The sequence below is a fragment of the Stegostoma tigrinum genome, chromosome 17 (genome assembly GCF_030684315.1).
Source record: "Stegostoma tigrinum isolate sSteTig4 chromosome 17, sSteTig4.hap1, whole genome shotgun sequence".
Taxonomy (NCBI): domain Eukaryota; kingdom Metazoa; phylum Chordata; class Chondrichthyes; order Orectolobiformes; family Stegostomatidae; genus Stegostoma; species Stegostoma tigrinum.
In genome coordinates, this window is record NC_081370.1 from 52,292,375 (window position 1) to 52,318,661 (window position 26,287).

A 26,287-nucleotide genomic window follows, 5' to 3' on the forward strand; every position below is an offset into this window, starting at 1 on the left:
ATGTAACTTTAATCCTTCAGAATTTTATTTGAAGTGCCCATGTCTGTACCCAATGTGGTCCATGCAACATTTCTGGGGAACACTAACTGTAATTACTTCATTAATATGAAGCAAGTGTACTTAATCAGGGATAACAAGGTGTAGGGCTGGATGAACACTGCAGGCCAAGTAACATCAGAGGAGCAGGAAAGCTGACATTTCGGGTCTGGGCCCTGCTTCAGAACCCTTCTCTACTCTTCAGATCCTGACTCGAAATGTCAGCTTTCTGGTTCCTCTGATGCTGCTTGGTCTGTTGTGTTCATCCAGCTCTACACCTTGTTATCTCAGATTCTCCAGCATCGGCAGTTCCTCGTATCTCTACTTAATTAGGGCTTGGATTTGAACTTTATTTGGACTTGACAACCCACCACACTGCGGAAGTTCACCTCCATGTCACAAATCACATTGATTCGGAAGTACACCACCATTCATTCATTGGTGCTGCATCTAAATCCTGGGACTCACTAACTAATAGAACACTACTGTTGTAGATTGCAGCAGTTCAGGAAGGCAGCTTACTACCACCTTCCCTGGGACAATTAATAATGGACAATAAATACTAATAATAGCCAGCAACCATATCCCTGTGAATGAAGAAGGGGAAAGCCTTGCAGTTTGATTAATCTTCAGGCATCACATTTAGGGACCCAGCTACTGGGGAATTCTCTTGATTATACTAAAGAAAATTTAACATGCTTTTGAAAAACCTTACAAATTTAAAGGATTTTTAAATAATTTATCCATAATTATCCTAACGCCGATGAGATCTTTAATCGTTCATAACTTGGAGGTCAACTAAATTATTCATGAAGATTTACTCATTTTATAAGTTTAGTTGGGGTGAATTCTGATAGATCTTCAAGCCTGGCCCAGCCAATCAACTTGAAATTTTTCCTGCCCTGCCTCAACTGATACTGTGCATTAGACATAAGTGGTTTTGAAGCCTGGAGTTTTTCAAATGAGCGGCTTAACTGATGTGCATCAGATTAAGTGCGGCTAATATGCCATGTCTATATTACATTGAGCAGCCATTCATATTTTGCTGAAAATCATTGGATGAGTTTTACAACTAGAATCTGAAGTATTATATAAAAATTACAACATCCAAAATGTAATAAAATGAAAAATATAATGGATCTCATTGTTCTTCTAATAAAACACTGAAATACAAAAAAGCCAAGGTTGAAAACAGTGTGTGCAGTGTCAATTCATTGCATGTTTTTAAGTCACTCAAAAGGATTATTGTTCAATCTACAGATATGAAAAACCATAAAACAATATTGCTTCCCAAAATTCAAATATTTCAGGATCAAAGAAAGGGCCATATTGTTAAAAACATAGATTGGCATTTTTACTCATGTTGCATGAACAATATTCTAAGTCTCCGGAAGCTGGCATTTCTCAGTTTCATGCTGTCCATAAATCCAAAGTAAATAACTATGATGTTATAGTGCTGACTTGCGCTATATGAGATACTTTTTCCTTTGCTTAAAACATTACAGACATGCACGTCAAGCAACATAGTCAGAAAGTACTGCCTTTATTGAACTGATCAGATTACAAGTTAAGAGACATGCTGTGTTGGACAGACAGTGCAACAATAAAGGCTGCTTGTTAACACAGCAGCATCAATACAACCCATCATTCTGTAAAACCAAAGGCAGCCTTTTAAGATGCACAAATGTTTGTCAGAGGGGGAATGGACACATTTACAATCATGGATTCCTACATCTTTGGCCTGTGCAAGACTGTGGAGACAAGCACATCACTCCGTCTATGATGCCTTTTAAATTACATCCAACCACAATGTGGTTTCAATTACAGCTTTTGGATAAAAACACTTGATTTATTCAATGCTTCAGTCCAATTACCCTAGATGTGTTTCCAGTGAATACTTTGAGAAAGTATTCCAAGTTGCTTCCCATCCTGTAGTGGTCAAAAGGCCAAAAACAGCCTCTGGAAGTGTTAACTCTTTAGGTTCCTCCCTCAGCTAAGCTCTTAAAGTGTTTCTGTATTCTAAACTGGTTTTGTCTACAGTAATAAAATACACTTGAACTTGACCAGTCATTATTTGTTTGGGAACTCAGCCCTGGGCGGAATAAAGTATGCTTGCAGTGAAATATTAAGATTGAATAGACCACTAGATGGAGCAATACAGGTAAGCGCAACTTTACATTTTGGACAGAAGTATATGAAAAACGTAACTACAAAAATTTATTGCTGGCTAAGGCAAGTCACACAGTAACATTGGCTGCAGTACTAGAAATATTCACAGCTTCACTCCAAGGTTGTAAGTTAGCAGAAAACGTCTAGCGAAAGGCAGAAAAATGAAACAAAAGCGAAATTAAGAAAAACATAATAGCGTTTTCAATAGACCATTGATAGGGTGCAGTGTCATCCACCAGGCATAAAGGTTACTGTAGGAACCAGAGACACCAAGCACTTATTGCTGAAAGGGGGCAGAGTTTTTCAATGGATCTGAAAATTCAATGCATATCCAAATCTGATTCAAGGATAATTTAAGACAAAGAAAGTATCCCATATTCTACATTTTCCAGCTGTTAACTGAAGGCTATGCTTCTGTTGCAGATGCCTGTAGTTTAAGGAAAATGTGTACTTCCAGAACGATAATGATGAGATGCTGTCAGGTGCAAATCATGATTTCCACTGATCTGCAATTCACATTCCTCTGAAATCTGAGCTTCTTTTGGCCAAAGGAATTGAAGACTACTGTCAGACTTGAGTAAAAATATGATTGCTATTACTGTCATATGATTTTTGACCATGAACACACTCAATAAAACTGATCCTATCTCAATAGCTTATTCAAAATGTTGATCAGTTTAAAATTTGTAGTTGATGTTAAAGCTGTAAATGTCTGACACATTACCAGACTATCAAAAAAGTCAATTTCATATGCTTGGTAATAAATCTAACTATTAGAATAAATAAATTAGAGACTCAACAACAAAAAAAACTGACCCTTGATGAGTTTGTTGCTGTGGGAAAGTTGTGCTGAATCACTATGCTTTTGGTACAAAGAGCAATTGTAACCATTTTTATTTTTGGTTGGTAAAATATTTTCTACCTGTTGTGCATGAGAGTTGAAGCCACAGTAAAAGAGGCTATGTGAAGGAAATAAAGACAAGTGAAAGTCTCAGTTAATTTCCTAACCAGATGTCATATTTTCTCTCAACAATCACTGAAAGTATTAAATTATCTTTTTCAGAAATAAAAATTAGACATAAGAGCCAACGATAAATCTGACTCATTAATATCTTTACTCAGACAACAAGATCAAAGGAGTGGTGTATTTCTATGGATGATTGAATGAGTCATTGTTAACTTCCAATCATTATATCATTAAGCCAAACAACGCTGAACTACTGGTTGAGTTTTGATTGGGGAGCCTGATTTTAATTAACCAACTGAGTTCAAGCTGGAGAAATAAGGACAGACAGATAAACATGAATGGGTGAAATAAAGGTTAAAACATTTTACTGTAAGAAGTGGTTTCAGACGAGTAAATATACAAAGGAGAGGGCAAATTAACAGCCATTCCGCTAGCCTTCCAATGTTTGGGGGCCACACACTTACCACAACAGTTGGATCATTCCAATCCTCGTATGACTTTGCAGCATATGGATAGATTCTGTCATTGATAATTTGCAGAGTAGCAAGTGCAATGGCTTTCATTGACTTAAAATAAGCTTCCCAGAACCACCGTGCCTGCAACAAAAACAACAGGGTTAAAATACCTTTCCAACTTGGAAAGCTGGTTCCTGGTTTTAACAAAATTATTTATTGTATTTATTTTTGCACTAATTTCATCCCAACAAATCTGCATCAAATAAACACAAAGGAATAATGTAGAGTTTGGAAAGACACTGGTCTGAAATAATTCAGAGATAATGGGAACTGCAGATGCTGGAGAATTCCAAGATAACAAAATGTGAGGCTGGATGAACACAGCAGGCCAAGCAGCATCTCAGGAGCACAAAAGCTGACGTTTCGGGCCTAGACCCTTCATCAGAGAGCTCTGATGAAGGGTCTAGGCCCGAAACGTCAGCTTTTGTGCTCCTGAGATGCTGCTTGGCCTGCTGTGTTCATCCAGCCTCACATTTTGTTATCTTCATCTGAAATAATTCTCCAGTACACTTCTTGGCAGTACTTTGACAACAGATCGGTATGGTATCAATTCTTCTGCAAGTATCTACAAGAACACATGTTTAGACAAAGTTTTACCAGGATAATTCAATTTTGAAGACAGAATAATGACAGTAAATGTCAACTCTGCCACAGTCTGAAATTTTACTTAGTCATGGAGTAATACAGCATGGAAACAGGCCCTTCAGCCCAAACTGGTCCATGCTGACCATGGTACCCACTCAGTTAGTTCCAGTTGTCCATATTTGGTCCGTATCCCTCTAACCTCTTCCCATCCATGTACCTAGCGAAGTATTTTTTAAATGTTGATATTGTACCTGACTCTGGCACCCCATTCCATATACACATCACTCACAGCGTGAAGAAGTTGGCCCTCAGGTCCTTCTTAAATTTTTCCTCTCTCACCTTAAACCTATGCCCTCTAGTTTTCGATTCCCCATCCCCGGGAAAAAGACTATGTCATATATCCTAACTATGGTCCTCATAATTTTATACACCTCAATAAGGTGACCCCTCATTCTCTGACATTCCATGGAATAAAGTCCTATCCTGGCCAACATCTGCCTATAACTTAGGCCTGCTAGTCCTGACAACATCCTCATAAATCCTCTTTGCACACTTTCCAATTTAACTAGGTCTTTCCTATTAGAGGATGACCACAAGACTCCAAGTGCAGCCTCACCAACAACTTACATAACTATAACATACTGTCCCCACTCCTATATGCAATGCCTCAACCGATGAAGGCCAGCATGCTAAATGCCTTCTTCGCCACCCTCTCTACCTGTGATTCCGCTTTCAATGAAATATGTACTTGTACTTTTAGGTCCCTCTGTTCCACAACACTCTCAGGAACTTACCATTTGCTGTGTAAGTCCTACCTTGGTTTGACTTTCCAAAGTGCAACACTTCACACTTATTTATATTGAACTGCACTTGTCAATCCTCAGCTCACTTCCCCATCTGATCAAGGTCTCTCTGTAATTTTTGACAATCTTCCACACTATCAACAATATCTCCTAATTTTGTATCAACTGCAAACTTACTAATCATGCCTTGCAGATTCAACTCCAAATCATTTATGTAAATAACAAAGGTCCCAGCGCCGACCCCTGCGGTACACCACTAGTCACAGGCCTCCAGTTCAGAGGAACAACCTTCAACCATCACCCTCTGCTTCCAACCATCGAGCCAATTTTGAATCCAATTAGCTAGCTTTCCCTGAATCCCATACAACCTGACTTTCACGACTAGCCTGCCGTGCAGGGCCTTCTCAAAGGCCCTACTATGTCAAAAAGCTTACTAGACCTTCTTGGAAAAGATCAATCTAACTTCCTCAAATCTTTCCATTTAACTGAACTCTCTCATCCCTGCCTTGCTTTTGTACCCTATGCCTCTATTTATAAAGCTTAAAGTTATACATGCCTTTTTAACTACTTTCTCAACTGTCCTGCCAACATCAATGATTTATAGAATCACAGAAACCCTACAGTGTGGAAACAGACCATTCAGCCCATCAAGTCCACACCAACCCTCCAAAGAGCATCTCATCCAGACTACCCAATTTGTCTATTTATACATGACATGTCTCTGCTCCTGCAATAATTTTATTTTATTTCTTTGAGGGACAGCTAATGTGATTGTACACATAGAAAGAGAGCTAGAGCAAGTCCAGGGAACAATTAGTTTAACATCAGTGGTAGGAATGCTAATAGAATCTTTAATCAAAGACATAGCACAGTGGGGAGATGATGGCCTTGTGGTATTATTGCTGGACTGTTAATCCAGAGATGCAAACAATGTTCTGGGAACTCGGGTTCACCATGGCAGCTGGTGGAATTTGAATTCATTAAATAAATTTGAATTCAATAAATATCTAGAAATAAGAATGAAATGATGACCATGAATCCATCATTGATTGTCAGAAAAATCCGTCTGGTTCATGAAATGTTCTTTAGGAAGGCGATCTGCCATCTTTACCTGCTCTGGCCTACATGTGACTCCAGGCCCACAGCAATGTGGTTGGCTCTTAACAGCCCTCTGGGTAATTAGGGTTGGGCAATAAAAGCTGGCTAGCCAGTAATGCCCTCATCCCATGACTACATATAGAAAATATGTAGAAAAGATCTTGCAGCTGAAAATTTAATAAAATGTATTCAGCACAGATTCCAAAAGGAAAGGCTGAGCTCAACCAACTTAATTGAACTTTCTAAAGAGTTAACAGTAAAGCAAGATGCAATATATTAAAATTTTCAAAAAGCCTTCAACACCAACTGTAAATTCATGTTTAAGGTTGGAAGATGTGCAGTCAGAATGGACAAAATGCAAAAAGTAGAGGTTACAACTAATTTAGCTGATTGGCGAGTGGAATTTCATAATGATCAATTATAAACTAGCTACTGTTTATCATTTATGTAAATGATTTGGATAGAAGTATTTAAGTAAAATTTGATAATTCACATCTTAAGACATTGCAATTAAAAATTGGAAATGGTCTTCAATAAGCTTAAATGTAAACTAGTACATTTTGATGGGAACAAATTGAAGAACTCCTTAGGGTAGAGGTATACTATACAGCAATCTGGGGTGGACTATACACAATTAAAAGTAAACATGTTGGCTGATGAGCATAAGACACACCAGTTCACATCTAGAAGCTGGAATTTACAATTCTGATTAAATCAGATTTGGAGCACCGTGAATAGTTCTGGTTTCCATATTACAAAAAGCACTGAAAATGCAAAATAAAATACTAGAATTATAACAAGACTGAAAGATTAAACCCATCAGCAAAGTTTGAGCAAGATGGCCTGGTTTACTTAGGAAAACAAATATGCAAATGTAATAGAGATTTTCAAGGTTAGAGCAAGGAACCCAAAGAGATGTTTCAACTTGCAGGCATAAGAACTGGGACCCAAAATAGCTAAGACAGAGAATGATATATACAATAAGGAAGTCAGGAAAAGCTTATTTATTACTGAGATCACCAGAGGAAGTGGTTGAGGCAACTAACACAGATTCATACTCAAAGGGATACTAGACAAACACATGACGGAATAGAAGAATATAGTGTCAGACAAACGATGGTGGAAAGAGGTTCATAACCACATGCATAGACTTGTTGGTACAAATAGCTTTTTTATGTAATTAAATACTTTCTGAAATCATTGTTAGGTGTGTCCTTTGAACTGAAAATCCAAAGGGATATCAGTCTATTCTCATATGTCTGAACTTCAACATGAGACCAACTTTATGGTTCTTGTGTCTAGTGCCTGAATGTCAACTCTGCCTCTTGACAATGAGAATTGCACACAACATACTAGGCATGGTATAAAGCTTACCCACAAGTTGCCTATGATCTTTATTTTACTGTTTTGGATTTATACTTCAACATTCAATTGGTTTTGTAATGGTTGGACATACAATGTTCCATAGATGTCATGATTTATATCCATTAGCAAGTTAAACAGTTATTTCAGTCATGAGGCTGAATTAGTGGTCAAGTCTACGAACATAATTGATACTTATGATTGTAGCTGATACAGTCTATTGTACTCAGGATACAAAAGAGCTACCTACATGCAGACACCTACAAATACCTCCATGGCACCTCCTGCAGTGAGGAAACATCAACTTAAATTAATTAGGATTGAATCACAAAGCCCAAAGAAGCAAGAACAAATGGCAAAAGAATAAGAAACAGTTTTAGGAAGAATGATTTCAATCTTCATTTTTACCAAAAGCACAAAACAGACAGAATTACCTCTGCAGTTCTGAGGAAGGGTTACTGGACCCGAAACGTTACCTCTTTTTTCTCCTCCACAGATGCTGCCAGACCTGCTGAGCTTTTCCAGCAACTTTGTTTTTGTTCCTGATTTACAGCATCCGCAGTTCTTTTGGTTCTTATTCAGAATTACCTCTGTACTTAATTCTTTGGTCTTACCCACTTTAGCAGTAATTTTAAGCAGACACCACCTTTAATATATACCTAAAATATATGATATATCTCTACTTACACACCAACACACTGCAGACAGATTACTGTTTCAGAAAAATGTTCCAAGAACCTTCAAAACTCTCAGAGTATCTCTCCATATGAACCATAAACCTACTTTTCAGATCTTAAGATACTGAAGGGCTGTGTATTTCCAGTGTTTTGTACTTTTATTTTAGATAAATTAATTACTTGTACAGTGCTCAGAATTAATAAATAAATGTAAGATACTTTTAGTTTACAAGATAATAATGTTCTTCAAATTTCCAAGATGGTAGCCATCAGAAATTAGCTTCACAGAGCCATCTGGTGGCATGACCTTGTAATAACACAGTGACATTTGACACAGCAAATTTAAACAGCCATCAACATTTACCTTATGACTGGCTATATTAGCAGGAAAACATGATTAAAAATGGAACAGTATTTCCATTAAGTCATACTAGTTTGCCAAGTCACTGCAAAACAAAATTAAGGAATTTCAAATGCATATTGCAGCCTGTACAAATTACATTGGTAACTTTTCTGAGATAACACAGTGTGGAGCTGGAGGAACACAGCAGGCCAGGCAGCATCAAAGGAGCAGGAAAGTTAACATTTCGGGTCAGAACCCTTCTTCATGAAAGGGGAGGCAGAAGGGAGCTCAAATAAATATAGGCAAATAAATAAATAAATGGGGCTGAGGAAGATAGGTGGGATGGTGATAGGTGAGCATAGGTAGGGAATGGTCAGTCAGGTGGGTGGGGTGGACAAGTGGGAGAGAAGACGGACAGGTTGAGTCAGGTCAAGGAGACGGGGATGAGAGGGAGGGTTGGACATGGGGTGAGGGTGGGAAGATTTTGAAACTGGTAAAATCCACATTTAAGCCATCAGGCTGTAGGATCCTGAGGCAGAATATGAGTTGTTGCTCCTCCAGTTTGCAGGTGACATCACTGTAACACTGGAGGGGGCACAGGATGGACACATCTCTCAGAGAGTGGGAGGAGGAGCTAAAATGGTTTGCAACCAGAAGGTGTTGTCATCTGTTGCAAACAGAGAGCAGGTGTTCTACAAAACGGACTCCGAGCCTCCCCTTGGTCTCGCTGATGTAGAGGAGACCACATCGGGAGCAGCGGATGCAGTAGACCACATTGACAGATATGCAGGTGAACCCCTGTCTGATGTGACTCGCCTTCATTAAAAAGCACTGCTGATGGTAACTTTATTGTGCTGGTTTAGAATGTTGTATTTGGAAGCTTAACACGGATCAGATCAAATTCATCACCAGAACAAATTGCTGATAATTACACCTGACTACTGGAACTTAAAACTACCTTTCTTATTAGACACAAGGACACTAATAGGCATATTCTGGATGTTCTTAAAGCATTAAAAATAATTAATTTACTTAGGAACTGATGACCATACACTAACGAAGGTGAACCTTGTAAATAGATCTCTAAGTTTCAAAGTCATCTTCAGCAATTTAAAACTAAGTTACAGACAGGTGAATGGATTAGATACTTAGTAACAATGTTTACGATTTGCGATAAATTCTTTTTCAGCTAGCTATATTACTATAGCATTACGACACAAATAAAAGGAAGTTTTTTATTTGTAAAACAATACTAAAACCCCCTAACAATTACATTCTAAAACACTACATGGGCTCAAGAAACATTTCGTGTTTGATAGAATGTAAATGATTCAAAATAAAAGAAAAAGATTTTATTTTGAAAAACCACGCAGTTTGAGCTTGATTGTTAATTATGTCAAAGGGAAACTGCCTTGTATTTTTCCCTAACATTAGTTGGGCGCTAAGTATATAGATAAACTACTTTTTGAACAGACATTTGAAGAAGAGGTCCCTGACTTGTATACCACAATACTACGCTGTCTTAACAGCTGACTTTTGGATGCTAAATTTTGAGTGAGTATACAAATTATGATCTAGGATTTTGAAATGATCAATATTGCCAAAGTACTGTCTTTGATATTGTCACGTGTATCGAGGGAGGTAACAATGCTCTTCTCCTTGTGCAAATCTCTTACCCGAGAATAGTGAAACAACTAAAACCTGGGTCGACAAAATAAATACATCAAGTAAAAAGTTGCACAAAGTCACACTGTTGGCTTGGACCAGCAGTTAGGGGAAGACTAGTCTGACACAAACAAGATACTCTCTCAACCTTTGCAAGTGAGAAGTTTTTTTTAAAACAACGCAATCGTTTTATGAACTGGATTTTGCAAATCTATTAATTTAAGCAGTCAGAAGCCAAAAATATCCAAGGCTACAAGATGGATCATCTGGGAAATTTTCAAGACCAAAAGGAGAAAGTGAGGAATCTATACTACTTCATAAATCATTATGCATCTTTACGCATGCTGACCTTGCAGAGATTGAAAGTATTCTCACATTTTTGAACTGGATACCTAAAGTTGTCATAACGTGCCAAACCAAAGAACATAATGTGCAAAAATATAGATTCTTATAGTAAATCTCACCAAAGCTGAAAATTGAGTTAGTATCAAATTGATCTTAGCTGCAATGGTCTTCCATATTTAAGTTGCTGAGTGTCACTTAATGCGTAGTCTTGCATATAAAGACTTTACAATTCAGTAAAATATCAAATAGTCAAGAAGCCTTCAGATTGAAACTTTACTGGAGATCAGCAACGATGCAAGACATATACCCTATAAATGTTCCATTGCTCACATGGACAGGAAATATCACCAGTCAAAACAGAACTAACAGTGACTCAAAGGAGGAGATAATAGGAGGGCAAAAAGAAATTGTGAGAACGGTGGCTTTTAAGGAGGATCTTAAATAAAGATGCAAAGAAATATAATATAGAAAAGCTACTCCCAATCACCTCTGAGGAGAAAGAGGTTTCTCAAAATGCACAAAGGTCAGATTTCAAGCAACAGAGATCTTGCAGAATTGTAGAACAGAGATAGGGAGGGATAAGCCCACAAGGAAACCACATGGGTGATGAGTGAGGGAAACGTCGTGGCAGAATTTTGGATGAACTGTTCATAAGAGCATAAGAAATAGGTGCAGATGTAGGCCTTTCAGTCCATCAAGCTTGTTTCTTTACTTGACCAGACCATTCTGATTTGATTCTCGTCTTTGATTCTGTTTTTCTGCCTATTCTGAACACGTCTCAGATCTCTTCTCAGTATATTGACAGTATGAGAGTTCTGATGAAAGGTCATTGATCTGAAACATCAACTCTGGTTCTCTCCACAGAGGTTACCAGACCTGCAGGGCATTTCTAATCTGAATTTTCTGTTTTAATTTTAGATTTCCAGCACTTGTAGTATTCTACTTTTGTTGTACTTCATCAACCGGTATTCTAGGCTATAATTTTTCCAGAAGTGCATCAGAAGCCCTGTTTGTTTGTGTAAATGGAATTTCGGTTCCCTTATAAGCAGGAAAGTGGGGCCAGCACTAAGGAATTTTCCAGCCTTTGTGATAAGGTCTTAAATGTCATTCTGACTCAACAACTGCAATAGTTAAGCTTTTAGACTGCATTTTCCCCCAAAAACATTGATTATAAGATGCAAGGCAACTGGACTTGGACATACCATGGAGAGTGGAAGATGAAAGAATGGCCAGGGCAGCAATGAACATGTCTGGAAACATCAACTGCATAATTGAAGACTTCAGCAAAAGGGAAAAGGTAATGCTGTTCATATGTAAGTAAGTGGTCTTCTGAACTCTAGTTTAACAAAGATCCAAGAGTTCAGCATATAGTAATTCACAACTGGAAATTGCTTCTAAGATAACATATGTTTCAATGTTGGGACTGGGTGCTTTGAATATTCTATTATGTTTTTCAAACAGAGGGAACAAGTACCCTTAGCTTTTATAAATGAAAGTAGAATACAATATTTGGATGTAACCCTGCAAAGGGGTACTTAAAATTGGAATGAATCATTTCCAAATGAATCTTAACTTTCTCTAGCTGAAGACTGCAAAGGCCCAAGCCCCTGTCTTTGCCCCCACCACCATCCCCAGACTGAAAGGATACATTAATGTTGGCATCCTGTGTGACCCAAATCCGAGCGCTCAACTCCACTTTACTTACAGTTAATTATCTTTATCTCCAGTACGGTGTGCTTCAGTCCCTAAGTTGCAGAAAGCTCAACAAATACCAAGTCACTTCTAGATTTGACAATCAACTTTTCTGGCCTCACTGCCAAATCTTTACACGTAGTGGGTCTCATTGCTAAGTTATTGTCCTTGCCTTATTCTAACATCGCTTTGCGATTTTCTGTACACCAATATCCCTAAACGCCTCTCTTCAACTCACCAACAGGAATTCTCCTGGCCTTTTGAATTTCATCACTAAACCTCTCCAGCTTTACATCATTCAGTCTAACTTTAAAAACTTCAAAACATTGTTCAAACACCTAGGCATGTAGGTCAGTTATGCAAGTACTTAAACAAATACATAAAATATTTGCGATAGGCAATGTTTATGCACTATGAAACCTAGGTGATGTAAATGAATGTCATTCTTAAATGAGCACACTATTATTCACATTCATTAGAAGTGAGTAATCTTTTAAGTCTTCATTTTAGGAATTTGTCAAATTTAAACTGCAAAATTGAGAGATATTCTGACACATGATGGGCAGTATCCGAAACTCAATCCTACACAATTCAACACTCTGGGGTATCATCTTTAAATACGCCAGCGTTTGCAACACGTATCAGCTTCCCTCACAATAGTCACCCTGCTGAGAGAGTGTTCCAAGAAAAATATACGGATTTAATTGCAAAACTTTGCTCAAGCAGCCACAGAAGGGAGTTCAAAGGCAAAAGAAGGTGCTTTCTAGCACCTCAGAGTGCTGTAAGGTCTAAAGGTTACTAAAGCAGGAGCCACTGCCCAATAAAAATCTGTTTTGAGAGTCCACTTGCAAAGCATATAATGGATCCTTTTACAATTTTCCTTTTATTCTGAGTCAGAGTCCTGGTTCCTATAGTGATGCCCTGTATCAGATGCTGTCTGCCCTTTCTTTTAAAGCTGCACCGAAGTCCAGTCTCTGTTTTACCTCTGTTCACTTCACAGCTAATCAATGATATCACAATTTTGTAGAAATTGAAATGTTTGTTTAAGAGTGATTGATTTTGTACACACACAGTAAGATGCAGTTACTGTTCTGCAGTCAACCTCACATGAACCCGGTCATGTAGCAATCTTTGGCAAGAGCAGATTTGAACTTGCGCATGACAGAGAAAGCTCTTAAATATTTTTAGGGCTTTTGTATCTCTGAGAACAGATGAGTCCTCCGTGGACAATGGCAGGAGCAGGGAAAAGGGAAAGAAGAATTGGCAGTGCTACAATTTAATACAGCATTGTGCTGCAGCCTTTCAACCATACGGTTACGGACTGGAGATCATGAGCTGTCTGGTTTTCAAATCGGTCAACCACAACTGATTAATTTTCCTCAGCTCTCAGACACAATGTGGGATATATGACTAAGAACAGGATCATAAAAATATCTTCAGGCTTTGAGCTGCCAGAGATGGAGGCTTCCCTATATAATAAAGATTGAAATTTTGTGTAAAATGGTACAAACTGTATGAGATAGAGATTTATGGAATAAAAATATAACAGAAATAACACAAAGAGCAACAACATTGAAATATTTTTGGTACACACGTAATTTTAGCCCAGAATTAATAAATGCCAGTTTAATCCTACCTCCATACATTATAGTATTAGCTCATCTATGGCTATTTACAATATTATGACAAAGTTCAGGGGTGAATAAAATTCTTCTCTTTCACTCCTAGGGTCAGTTATAGCAGAGCTTGAATTTTCCTTTTAAATGTGCCTTTTCAAAATTGTACAAAGAAATAAGCCAGAGACTTCTTGAGTTAACAAAAATAAGGAGGTGGTTCTATTGTAAAACTCAAAAGTAGAAACCATGTTAAAAAGGTCAATCTCATCCTAAATCCCATGATGTACATACACACACACACATACTAGCATGCAAAAACCGGACAGGCTTTAAGGTAGTGGATAAGAAGTTGGGAAAGAAAGTTAAGAGTGTAAGCAAAAGATTATACATTTCAATGTTCCTTATTGGTCTTGAAGTTCAGAGATATTGTCCGATGTAAACAGCACATTCTTCTGGAAGCAGACGCATTAAACTGAAATCTGTACTTTTCCAAAATATGGTACTTGCAGTCCCTTCTGACCAAAATTCTTTATGTTGGTAGTGTATTCCAAAATGCAGCTGAGATAGGGTAACAGACTTGATTTGCAGAGCGAAAGGAAGATGCTGTTACATTTTCTGCAAGGAGTAATTCCTGATATTACTATGACAGCCTGTAGATTCTCCTGGGTGTTCCTGATAAAGACCAATGTTCATGACTTTTTGAATATTTGTCAGAAAGGTGGCTGTAGAGATATAATTGGCTTTGAAACCAAATGCTCAGGATCCCAACAGGTAGTGGGGCTCTGTCTCACCAGCTGTTAGAGGTCTACAGCTCAAAGGTGGTCCCCAACAAAGACAGTCAATTAGTTGCTTCTACTGTATCCTGTTAGCCATCTGCCAAGGGTAACTGAATACTAGTGTCTCAGGCGTGACTCCTGAACAATCTATCCTCCACTTGACTGCAAAAAAACTGTTCTCATCACAAGAAGGTAATTGTCTATGAATTTTTCCTACCCTTAATTTTCCTACATTAAACTCTATTTCCTAAGTTTTGCTCACTCACTCAATCTATCCTTATCCAAAATTCTTGTCATCACAACATGCCTGTGCATTTATTTTTGTCTCGAACCTTGTGGTACCCCATTTACCACATCTTCCCAAGTAGAAAAAGATCCATTAGTCCCAACTCTATCTTCTGTGTGTCAAACAATGCTCAATGCATTCACAAAACCATGATGACGGTTTGACTGCATTAACTTTTCAAACAGTTCCTGTTATTTTGTCCTTACAAATAAACTCAACAATTTTCCTCATGAAATGTTCAGCTAACTGGTCTATAGTCTCCTGCTCTCTGTCTCCATCCGTTCTTCAAGAGGGCCAGCACATTATTGATTTTCCAATCCCAGGAAGCCTTCCAGAATCTAGTGAGGTCTGGAATATTTCGACCAATGCCTCTATTATCTCTGCAGCCATTTCCTTTAAAATCCCTGGATGCAAGCCACCAGGTCCTTGCAAAATTTCTGTCTTTAGTTCAGTGGGTTTGTCAAATATTTTGTCTTAGATGGTAGACTGTTACAAGCTTTTTCCTCCCATTAGCACCTTGTATGGGACGTTTATAGCATCTTCCATCATGCAGATAGATGCAAGATATTCATTTAAATTATCTGCCATTTCCCTGTTATTAATTCCCCAGTAGCATTTCATCTACTCTCTTTTTAAATATTCTCTCATTTAGATATTCTTGCATTTCATTCTTTTATGTATCTGTATAAGCCCTTGCTGTTGGATTTTTATATACTTTGCCAATTTGCTTTCATAATCAATTATCTGCCTCTATTAGCTTTCAGACATCCACCGATGGTTTCTAAAATATCCTCCCCAAATTTAGGTTGCCTTATGTGTCGTCACATCAGCCTTTTATATGGTTTTATTTTAAATTGCAATTGGTTGCTGTTATCCTAAACCTGGATAAAGCCAAGCAACATGTTTTTAGCAAGAGTTCCAGTAGTTCCTGCCTTAAGTCTTTTATTGGAAACTGGCCAAGACATTGTCGACCGTTTTCCTTCTATGTACATTAAATCTTATGGAAAGAGTTTTAAAATCATTAGTAGATGGATGGAAATTAAATTGTGAAGTCGAATATTTCATTTAAAATACAAGGTGTAGTTATGTACCAGGTACCACAAAATTATCGCTATATTTTGTCAAGACTATTTGAATTTTATCCAGAAATTAACTACACATCTAACTTCTAGACAACAGCTGTAAAATTCCACTTAGTTTCAGGACAAATTCTTGTTCTTTCAGAACAGATTCTTGGATCCTATCTCAGCTTATTCTTGGGCTGGTTTCTCCTGAGAAGGCCAAGGACTGTAGGGGTGATGGACTCCCAGGGGAATGCAGCACTGACAGCCAGGTTTCTGGTATTGTGACTGGTTCTAATGTAACAAGGCCTACACCAGGTTCCAAGTGATTGATTGTACAAGGGGATTCTCTAGTCAGAGACACAGACAGATGTTTCTGCGGCCAAAAGCGAGACATCAGAATGGTGCGTTGATCCTAGCTGTAGGGAGGCAAGGACAGGGTGCAGAATATTCTCAAAGGGGAGAAGGGCCAGCAGGAAGCCAGTGTACACATTGGAACTAATGACATAGAATCTCGTCCTTTTTTCTTCCTGAGGAGAAAATACAGGAAGGTAGGCAGGAATATTAAAAGTAGGTCATCGAGGGTAGTAACATCTGGATTACTCCCAGTGCCACAAGCTAGTAAGAGTAGGAATGGGAGGATACAGGAGGTGTGTGTGTGGCTGAGGAGATGGTGCAGGAGAGAAGGGATTCACATTTTTAGATCATTAGCATCTCTTGGGGGGTAGACGTGACCTGTAGAAGAAGGATGGATTGTACCCAAGTTAGAAGGAAGCTAATACACTGGCCGGGAGTTTTGCTAGAACTGTTTGGGATGATGAAAAATGGTAAAAAGAGAGTGGGATCCAGGGCACGAGACCCAGGGAGATAGTGAGGAAAGCGATCAGTCTGAGACTGGTACAGCTGGGAAAAGGAGTAAATCAAACAATCAGTTCAGGCAGCAACAAAGCAGAGAACGGGGTAGGAGGTAAGACAAATAAACTCAGGGCATGGTTGGGGACATGGCTCAGGGATGGACAGGGCTGGCAGCTTACTGTTTCAGAATATAAATGTTATAGGAAGGATAGAAAAGAGGGCAAGAGAGGAGGGAGAGTGGCATTTTTGATTAGGAATAACATTATGGCTGTACAGAGGGACAATATTCCAGAGAATATGTCTTGGGAAGCTATTTGGGTGGAACTGCGAACTAAGAAAGGGATGATCACCTTATTGGGATTGTACAATACACCCCACCCCTCCAACTATTAGCAGGAAGTTGAGAAACAAATTTGTAAGATCTCACTTACCTGTTAGAATAATAGGGTGGTTATGGTAGGGGATTTTAACTTTCTAAACACAGACTGGGACAGCCATACTGTTAAGGGCTTGGGTGGAGAGGAATTTGTTAAGTGTTGACAAGAAAATTTTCTTCTGCAACATGTGGATATACATACTAGAGGTGCAAAATTTGACCTAGTGTTGGGAAACAAGTCAGGGCAGGTGACTAAGGTGTCAGTGGGGAAGCACTTTTGAGCCAGTGACCATTATTCTACTAGTTTTAAAGTAGTGATGGAAAAGGATAGACCAGATTTAAAAGTTAAAGTTATAAATTATAGGAAAGCCAATTTTGATGGTATTAGACAAGAACTTCACAAGTTTATTGGGGAAGGATGTTTGCAGTAAAGGGGCTGACTGGAAAATGGGAAGCCCTCAAAAATGAGATAACATGAGTCCAGAGGCAGCATGCTCCTGTTCGGGTGAAGGGCAAAACTGATCGGTGTACGGAATGCTGGATGACTAGAGAAAGTGAGGTTTTGGTAAAGAATAAGAAGGAAACATGTGTCAGGTAAAGATAGCAGAGATCAAGTGAATCCCTAGAAGAGTATCAAGGTAGTAGGAGTATCTTAAGAGGGAAATCAGGAGGGCAAAAAGGCGACATGAAATTGCTTTGGTAAACAGGGTTAAGGAGAATCCAAAGGGATTCTACAAAAACATTTAAGGACAAAAAGATAATTAGGGGGAGAATAGGGCCGCTTAAAGATCAGCAAGGCCACCTAATGCGCAGAACTGCAGGAGATGGGGGAGATGCTAAACAAGTATTTTGCATCAGTGTATATTGTGGAGAAGGATATAGAAGATAGAGAATGAGGGGAAATAAATAGCAACATCTTGAAAGTTGTCCATAAAACGCATGAAGGCAGATAAATCTCTGGGACCCGATCAGGTGTATCCTAGAACTCTGTGGGAAGCTAGGGAAGTGATTACTGGGTCCCTTGCTGAGATACTTCTATTAGCGATAACCACAGGTGAGGTGCTGGAAGACAGAAGCTTGGAGGATGTTACCATTTAAAAATGGTGCTAAGGAAAATCCAAGGAACTATAGACCAAAGAGCCTAAAATTGGTGGTGAGCGAGCTGTTGAAGGGAATCCTGACGGACAGGATTTATATGTATTTGGAAAGTCAAGGACTGATTAAGGATAGCCAACATGGCTTTGTGCGTGGAAAATCTTATCTCACTAACGAGTTTTTTGAAGGAATAACTAAGAGGATTGAAGAAGGCAGAGCGGTGGAGGTGATCTACATGGATTTCAGAAAGGTTTTTGACAAGGTTCTTCATGGTAGTCTGATTATCAAAGTTAGGTCACATATAATACAGAGAGAACTAGCTATTTGGATACAGAACTGGTTTGAAGGTAGAAGGCAGAGGGTGGTGGGTGGTGGTGGTGGAGGGTTGTATTTCTGAATGGAGGTCTGTGGCCAGCAGTGTACCACAGTATCAGTTCTGCTTTTTGTCATTTATATAAATGATTTGGATGTGAACATAGGCAGTACAGTTAGTAAGTTTGCAGATGACACCAAAATTGGAGGTGTAGTGGACAGGGAAGGTTATCTCAGATACAACGGGATCTCGATCACTTGGGCCAATCGGCCAAGGAGGGGAAGATGGAGTTTAATTTAGATAAATGTGAGGTGCTGCATTTCAGAAAGGCACATCAGGGCAGGACTTATATACTTAATGGTAAGGTCCTGGGGAGTGGTGCTGAACAAAGAGGCCCTGGAATGCAGGCTCACAGTTCCTGAACGTGGAGTCACAGGCAGATAGGATAGTGAAGGTAGTGTTTGGTACGCTTGCCTTTAAGTGGCCACTGCACTGAGTATAGGAGGTGGGAGGTCATGTCATGGCTGTACAGGACATTGGTTAGACCACTATTGAAATACTGCATGCAATTCTAGTCCCTCTGTTATAGGAAGGATGTTGTGAAGCTTGAAAGGGTTCAGAAACGATTTACAAGGTTGTTGCCAGGGTCAGAGGGTTTCAGCTACAGGGGGAAGCTGCGCAGACTGGGGCTATTTTCTCTTGAGGTGTGTGTGTGTGTGCGTGTGCTACACCTTATTGAGGTTTATAAAATCATGAGGGGCATGGATACTGTAAACAAGCATGGTCTTTTCCCCAAGGTTGGGAGTCTAAAACAATACAACATAGGTTTAAGGCAAGAAGGAAAAGATTTAAAAGGGATCTAAGGGGCGACTTTTTCACGAATAGTGTGGTGCATGTATGGAAAGAGCTGCGAGAGGAAGTGGTGGAGACTGGTACGATTACAACATTTAAAAGGCATCTGAATGGCTGTACGAATATGAAGGGTTTAGAGGGATATATGCCAAAAGCTGGCAAATGGAACTAGATTTATTCAGAATTTCTGGTCTGCATGGATGAGTTGGACCAAAGGGTCAGTATCCGTGCTATATATCTCTATGACTGCAATCCTAGCAAGTTGCAGGAGTCAGCCCATGCACAGTGTGCAGCAGTGCTTTTAGTCATGTATACTCCTTACTGGGCCTGTTTTTTTTTTCTCCTTCAAATATTCAATGGGCTCAACCATCCGGACCATTAGGAATGCACTGGTGCTGTGTAAAAACTAACAGTCATGGAATCAGTTTAGGCATCTTTAGAAGGAACCAGAATAAGAGGTGATTGACAAGAATCCACGTGTCTTACTGGAGGAAGGTAACCAAATGCCAAGAGGACAAGAGTGGTGACATAGACTGCCACTGGGAGAAAACTGGCAGAAGAGCCAATGAAGAGGTTCCAGGCAGCATTGCTCAAACCTTTGAGTATAAGCGTTATGATGCCATGTTTAAGTTCTACAGGAAATTGGTGAGTACTCTTCTGGAGTACTGTGCGTGGCTCTGATCACCCTGCTGTAGGAAAGATGTTATTAAATTGGAGAGGGTTCAGAAAAAATTTATCAGGATATTGCGGGAATAGAACATTTGAGTTAAAAGATAGGCTAGGACTTTTTTCACTAGAGTAGGAGGTTAAGGGGTGACCTTATAGAGGTTTATAAAGGGGCATAGTTAAGTGAATTCCAAGGGTCTTTTCCCTAGGGTGAGGGAGTTCAAAACTAGGGGGCATATTTTAAGGTGAGAGGAGAAAGATTTGAAAAGGACATGAGCAGCAGCTCTTTTGTTTTTACACAGAGTGGTTCATGTGAGGAATGCACTGCCAGAGAAAGTGGTGGATGCCGGTACACCTGCAACAGTCGAAAGACATTTGGATAAGTACATGAATAGGAAAGGTTTGGAGAGATGCTGGCCAAATGCAGGCAAGAGGGACTAGTTTGGTTTGGGAACATGGTCAGCACGGACTAATTAGACTGGGGTCTGTTTCCATGCTGTGCGACTCTATGACTCTATAACTGCACAGTATAGGTGACATCTAATATTTAATGTCCAAGGTATTGTGCCTGACCATAGTTGGCTTGTTAATTCTTGTTTGCATCATATTGATTTTGGATGACAAGAGTATAAGATGGATATTGTGAGCTTGTCTACTATTTTGACTTGATATATGCAAGTTATTGTTGGATCGTTCAATTCCTGGGGTCTGTGTCTGTCATTGACCAGCAAGGATTTGTAATTCCTAAACTTCAACGACTTTAAATTAAAAAAAAGTTACTGATGCATAACTGATTATAACTAATCTTGGAGATGCTGATCCAGGATCATAAATTGACTTAAAAGATTATCCAAAATCTTCATTTATTTGTAACCTTACCATAGTATGTTATTTTATAAACAACAGTTTGTGTTGGATTTGCAAAGCTGACTTTCTTCCAAACATGAATAGTTGCATCTTTAACAGAATTGTGCTGGAAAGCAAAGGAAGACCAGCTTTTGAAAAAAAAAGACCCTGGGCTTTCAGTTGCCTGCCAGTTCAACACACCACACTTCTCCCTGTCTCTCCGTCATAGGTTTGTTGCAGTGTTGCAGTATTCCAGTGAAGTTCAATGCAAGCCGGAAGATAAAAGCCTCATTTTCTGCTTGGGCAGCCTGCTGCTCTGTGGGCTCAATATCAAGTTCAATAATTTTAGGGTCTAAACTCTCCCATGTCCTAGTCCCCTACCCACACACCAGGCTTTGGTATCACATAACCTGCTATTACACACTGCCTATTGTTAGCCACTAACAGTCTCCATAAACAACTATTCACCCTCCTAGACAGATTGTTACCAACTGCTTTGTCTGTCCAACTGTTCTCTCTCTTTGGGCTCTATCCCCGCCTATCGTTTTCTCCTTACCCCCTCAACCTACTCTATCTTCTGCATATAAACCAACACTTTCTTGGCTACCAGTAATTCTGAGGAAGGGTCACCAATCCTGAAATGTTAACTCTAATTTTTTTCTTCACAGATGCTGTCAGACCTGCTGAGCTTTTCCAGCAACTTCTGTTTTTGTTCATGGTTTACAGCATCCACAGTTTGTTCAGTTTTTATTAAAACCAGCAAATTCTTTTTTCCATCTCAAAAAATAAACACTTTTAATAAAATATATCTAGAAAGCAGACATAAATTGTTTAAACAGCATGTTGAAATTAGAGACAAGCTGTAAGTATTTGATATTTTAAAAATATCACTTGTGTAGATTCTATATTCGGCATTTATTCCCCATCCCTAGATGCCTTTGAGAACAATGTGGCAAGCTGGCTTCTTGAACTGCTGCAGTGCATGTGCTGTCCGTAGCCAGACAACGCCACAATTAAAAACCAATATTTAAATGGAGACAGGCTTCAAAAAAGTGCAGAAGTGTATTTATCAGTGATCTTGTGCATGAAGCAAAAAAACAGCCATCATGCAGGTGCATCAAGTAATCAAGACAAGCAAGGGAATTTTGGGCTTTATCACTGGGAGTTGGAGTTTAAAAGTAAGGAAGTCCTGTTGCCACAGTATAGCATGGTGGGGATGATACATCTGGGAGTACAGTTTTGACTCCCATATTTAAAAATGGGTAAACGGACTTTGGACCCAGTTCTAAGGTGATTCACTAGGCTGATTCTTGGAATGAAGTGATTGACTTATCAACAACGTCTAAACAGGTTAGAAATTTATTCATTAGAGTTTAGAAAAATGGCAGTTTATCATAAAGAAACATTCAAGATTCTGAGGGGGCAAGATGGGTTAGATATTTTTCTACTGGGGGGAGTCTCGAATGATGGTCACAGTTACAGAATAAAAGGTCCCTCATTTAAAACTGATATGTCAAGGAATTTCTTCTCTCAGGAGGGTAGTGACAATTGAAATTCTCTACCCCAGAGAAATGGATTAGGCTAGAGGCTAGATCACTGAAAGTGCTTCGTGGAAGTCGATAGATTTTTGAAATAACATGGAGTTGGGAGCAATAAGGATCTAGAACACAAGAGGAGATGAGACAGAGATAGATCAGTCATGTTCTTGGTGAATAGTGCGGCAGGTTTGAGAGTCCAAATTACCTACTCCTGGCTCTATTGCTCATGTTCTCAAAATACACATTAAGTAACAACTTTAAACTTATCATTCATTTGTAATAAAGTAGCTGCAGATATTTACTCAGTGATTCTTCTATTAGATAGAAACACTTGTTTCCTAACAAAATCACATTAATTGCCTGATTTTAGGTACAGTAATTTCTTGAGGTTGGTAGGATTAAAAAGATAAGTTTCAGTTTTAATTGACTGTCCAGTAACACCAGGCGAGCAAAGACAGGATTAAGCTTGGCTTCAAAGCCCAACATGATAAAGCAGCTGCCAACACATATTTCCTTGCCTGAGCAGATGCAAAAGCCAGTGCTGCAGTGAAGTATCAGATGGCAGGCATCCAATGGTTTCAGAAGAGGAAGGTAAAATAAAATGTGTCAGAAAAGTCATATAGAAGTCATACTTGCATGTAGTTGGAAATTTTCAGATCCAAGTCATTTTTTTGAGTTTTTTGCTTTTCGAGTTCCTTACAGTTAAGCTTTAGATTTCAAGTATTTAAATAAACTGCTGTTCTACATTCAAAACAGATGGATGTAGTGAGAAAATTTGTCCCACAAACAGGGGTGGGTCTTACACAATTAGTAGTAGGGTCTTGGGTACTGCTGTAGAGAGAGATTCAAAACAGATGGGAGGGGCAACTTTTTTTGTTACAGAGGGTGGTTTGTTAAGGAATGAACTTCCTGAGGAAGTGGTGGGTGTGCGCACAATTACAATATTCAATAAACATTTGGATAAGTACATGAAGAAAAGTTTGGAGGCATCTGGGCCAGGGGCAGGCAGGTGGGGCTAGTTTAGTTTGGGATCATGTTCGATATGGACTAATTGGACTGAACTGTCGGTTTCTGGGCTTTATGACTCAGAATGCAAATTGACTCGGAAAATCCACCCTCAGAGGTGTCCAAGTGGGACAAAAGTCACCCCCATGAATAGAATAGGAGGGAACTGTAAGCGCTGGCCAGTTCTCTTCCATGCTTGCTGTTGTTATGAACCTATCTAAATGGAACAGGAATAGACCGTTCAGCCCTTCAAGCCTGTTTCACCTTTCAATGAGATCATAGCTGATTTGTGGTTTAACTCCTATTTGCTTTTGGCCCCATATCCCTTCATACATTTGCTTAATAAAAATTCTAGGAAGTTCAGCAGTTACTAAGGGGAAAAGAAGTAGTGTATTGTACTGCAATGATCACTGCATTAAATCTTTAAATTTAAATGTAGAAATTGAGATGGGGAGAAAAGGGATAGCAACTGCCTGGTTAAAACGTTCCGGGTTTCTACATAAGTAATAGAAACACATTAGCTGTGATCTGAGCTAATGCTTTTCGTAAGCAGTTAACAGATCTCCTTGACTAGCGCATCTGCAAATGTGTCCCTAGAGAATACTGCATATAGCCCTTTGGCACAACAAATACAGCTTTTTTTATGTGCAAAAGCGTGTATTAGTTATTGAGAAGAATTTTTCGTTGCTAACTTATTCTTGTCGTCATGTACGAAGTACTGTATGTATAGGAAAGTCAAATATTTCCTTGCTTGTTGAGACATGAAAGTTAATGCAATGTTGACTCAGAATATTGATGAATTCTTTTAATTCTGTTTGTGAGAATTCAAATACCCCATATGTCAACAAGAATGCAGAAACTGTTGTTACAGCATAACTGCATCAGTAATAAATGAGTTAGACAGAATGAAAAGGCAGTCATTGAAAAGCAGCTCTTGAAAAAAATTTTAACCCCTGTGGTGCACTACAAACAGTTAACAACAATGATCACTGAAATTCTACTGAAGTGAAAAGGAATCTCCCCCAGTAAAAGTCTCCTTCAATCTGTGTTTGCATCCATACTTTTGTGCGCTCAGAACTTTTTCCGGATGAGTTTTTTCATCTAGTCTTATCAGCTAAAATGGATTGGATAGCAGCCAGACAGAGGGGTTATGCAGACGGCATGTTTTCCATCATAGGTGATAAGGACACATGAGAGAATCTAAACTAAAAGATAATATTAACTGCACACTCCCTCATTTCTTTAAATGTTTTGTTTTAATGTATTGTTGTTCATTCTCCTCAATTTACTACTGGCAACTAGTTAGTTAGCTGTTAAATTTCTCAAAGAAATGAAGGCAGAAACATGCTTTTGAATTTGCTTAGAGATCCACTAGGCTAGATCGACTAACCTAAGCTCAAAAAAACTGCTCTTGGCTTATCCTGAAGAGCTACAACCTAAGCATTTCCAGAGAAGTCAGTTTCTTTATTGGATACCACAGTTTTTAACCTTGAGGAAGTATACACAAGCAACTCATACACATTAACATTTAAGTGCGGCCATAACATACTCAACTTAATATGACATAAACAACATTAAAAATGCCTGAATTTTGGGGTAAAGGCTGAAAAATTCTTAAAGACTTTCGTAGCATTATTCCTGCACCCTTATACTAATAAAATGAATACACAATCTGAATATCTCAAGGAGTTGGTCCATCAATATGGGTTGAAATGTTCCCCCCTTACACAAAACGCCTGTGTCAAGTTGTCCCAAGAAGTAAAAATAGGTTGTGCTAATAGATACCAACTATTTTTCATTCTTTCTTCAAATGGACATTTCTAACCATGTCACATGATAAATGCACGCTCCACTACACTTTGACTCAAGACCAAAACATTCTTTCAAAGCACAATCCACTGGAGGATTTATGAAGTACTGTCAGAATGCAATACATCATCGGCAGACATGCAAAATCTGTTTCCATTCAGAGAGAGAAATTCTTGTAATTCATATTTCTTACCATTCGTCTTCTAACTGTTCCTCCCAGAAGCTCTCAATAACCACTAGATTGACATTAACCTGAAGAACTTTTATTCACACAGCGTTTTAATTTAATCAGTATATTTTGTAAAGATATTGTAGCACTTCCTGTACCTCAGGAGGATGCAATGACTGAGAAATTATTGTACATGAAAAATGGATAAGTAGCAACAAATCTGAATACCTGTTCTATATCCATGACAATTAAGATGGACACCAACAGGCATCTCTTGGATCAGAATAAAGAAAATTTTGCAGAAAGTTTTAAATCTTATTCTAATAAACTTCAACAAATTTGACACAACCAGTGAGCCTTTTAGTCAAATTGAAGTCAATTTTTATTTTAAAATCTTGTTTCAATTTATATTAAAACATATGAGTGCATACACAAGCATCTAGATCAAAATTACAAAGTTATGTTTAATAATTGAAAAACAACTAGATAGGGAATGGTACAACAGCAAGACAAAATAGGAATGAGGAGCAGAAGATGCTGAAAACACTAAGGTGAGGCAGCATTCATGGAGCAAAAAATGAATTTAACAGGTGGCATTTTAGGTCGGTAACCCTTCATCAGAATGCAGGAAAAATAAAAATGTAATAGACTTTAAGGAAATGAAGGGGTTGTGAGGTGGGTAAAGCAAGGAAGAACAAACAGTATGGTCTGTGATAGAATGGAGGGTGAGAGATCAATTGATAGGAGGCGTCACAAAATTCAAAATA

At 38.7% G+C, this 26,287-nt stretch overlaps 1 protein-coding gene across 2 annotated transcripts in view; it reads right to left on the reverse strand.

The window, feature by feature from the left end:
* The window catches only part of ext2 (exostosin glycosyltransferase 2), a 185,665-nt gene that overhangs the window by 70,520 nt on the left and 88,858 nt on the right, over positions 1-26,287 (reverse strand). For both annotated transcript variants that reach the window (XM_048545190.2, XM_048545191.2), the window contains one exon: positions 3,637-3,768. In XM_048545190.2, coding sequence (XP_048401147.1) covers positions 3,637-3,768 — 132 coding nt within the window. The remainder of the gene's footprint in view (positions 1-3,636; positions 3,769-26,287) is intronic.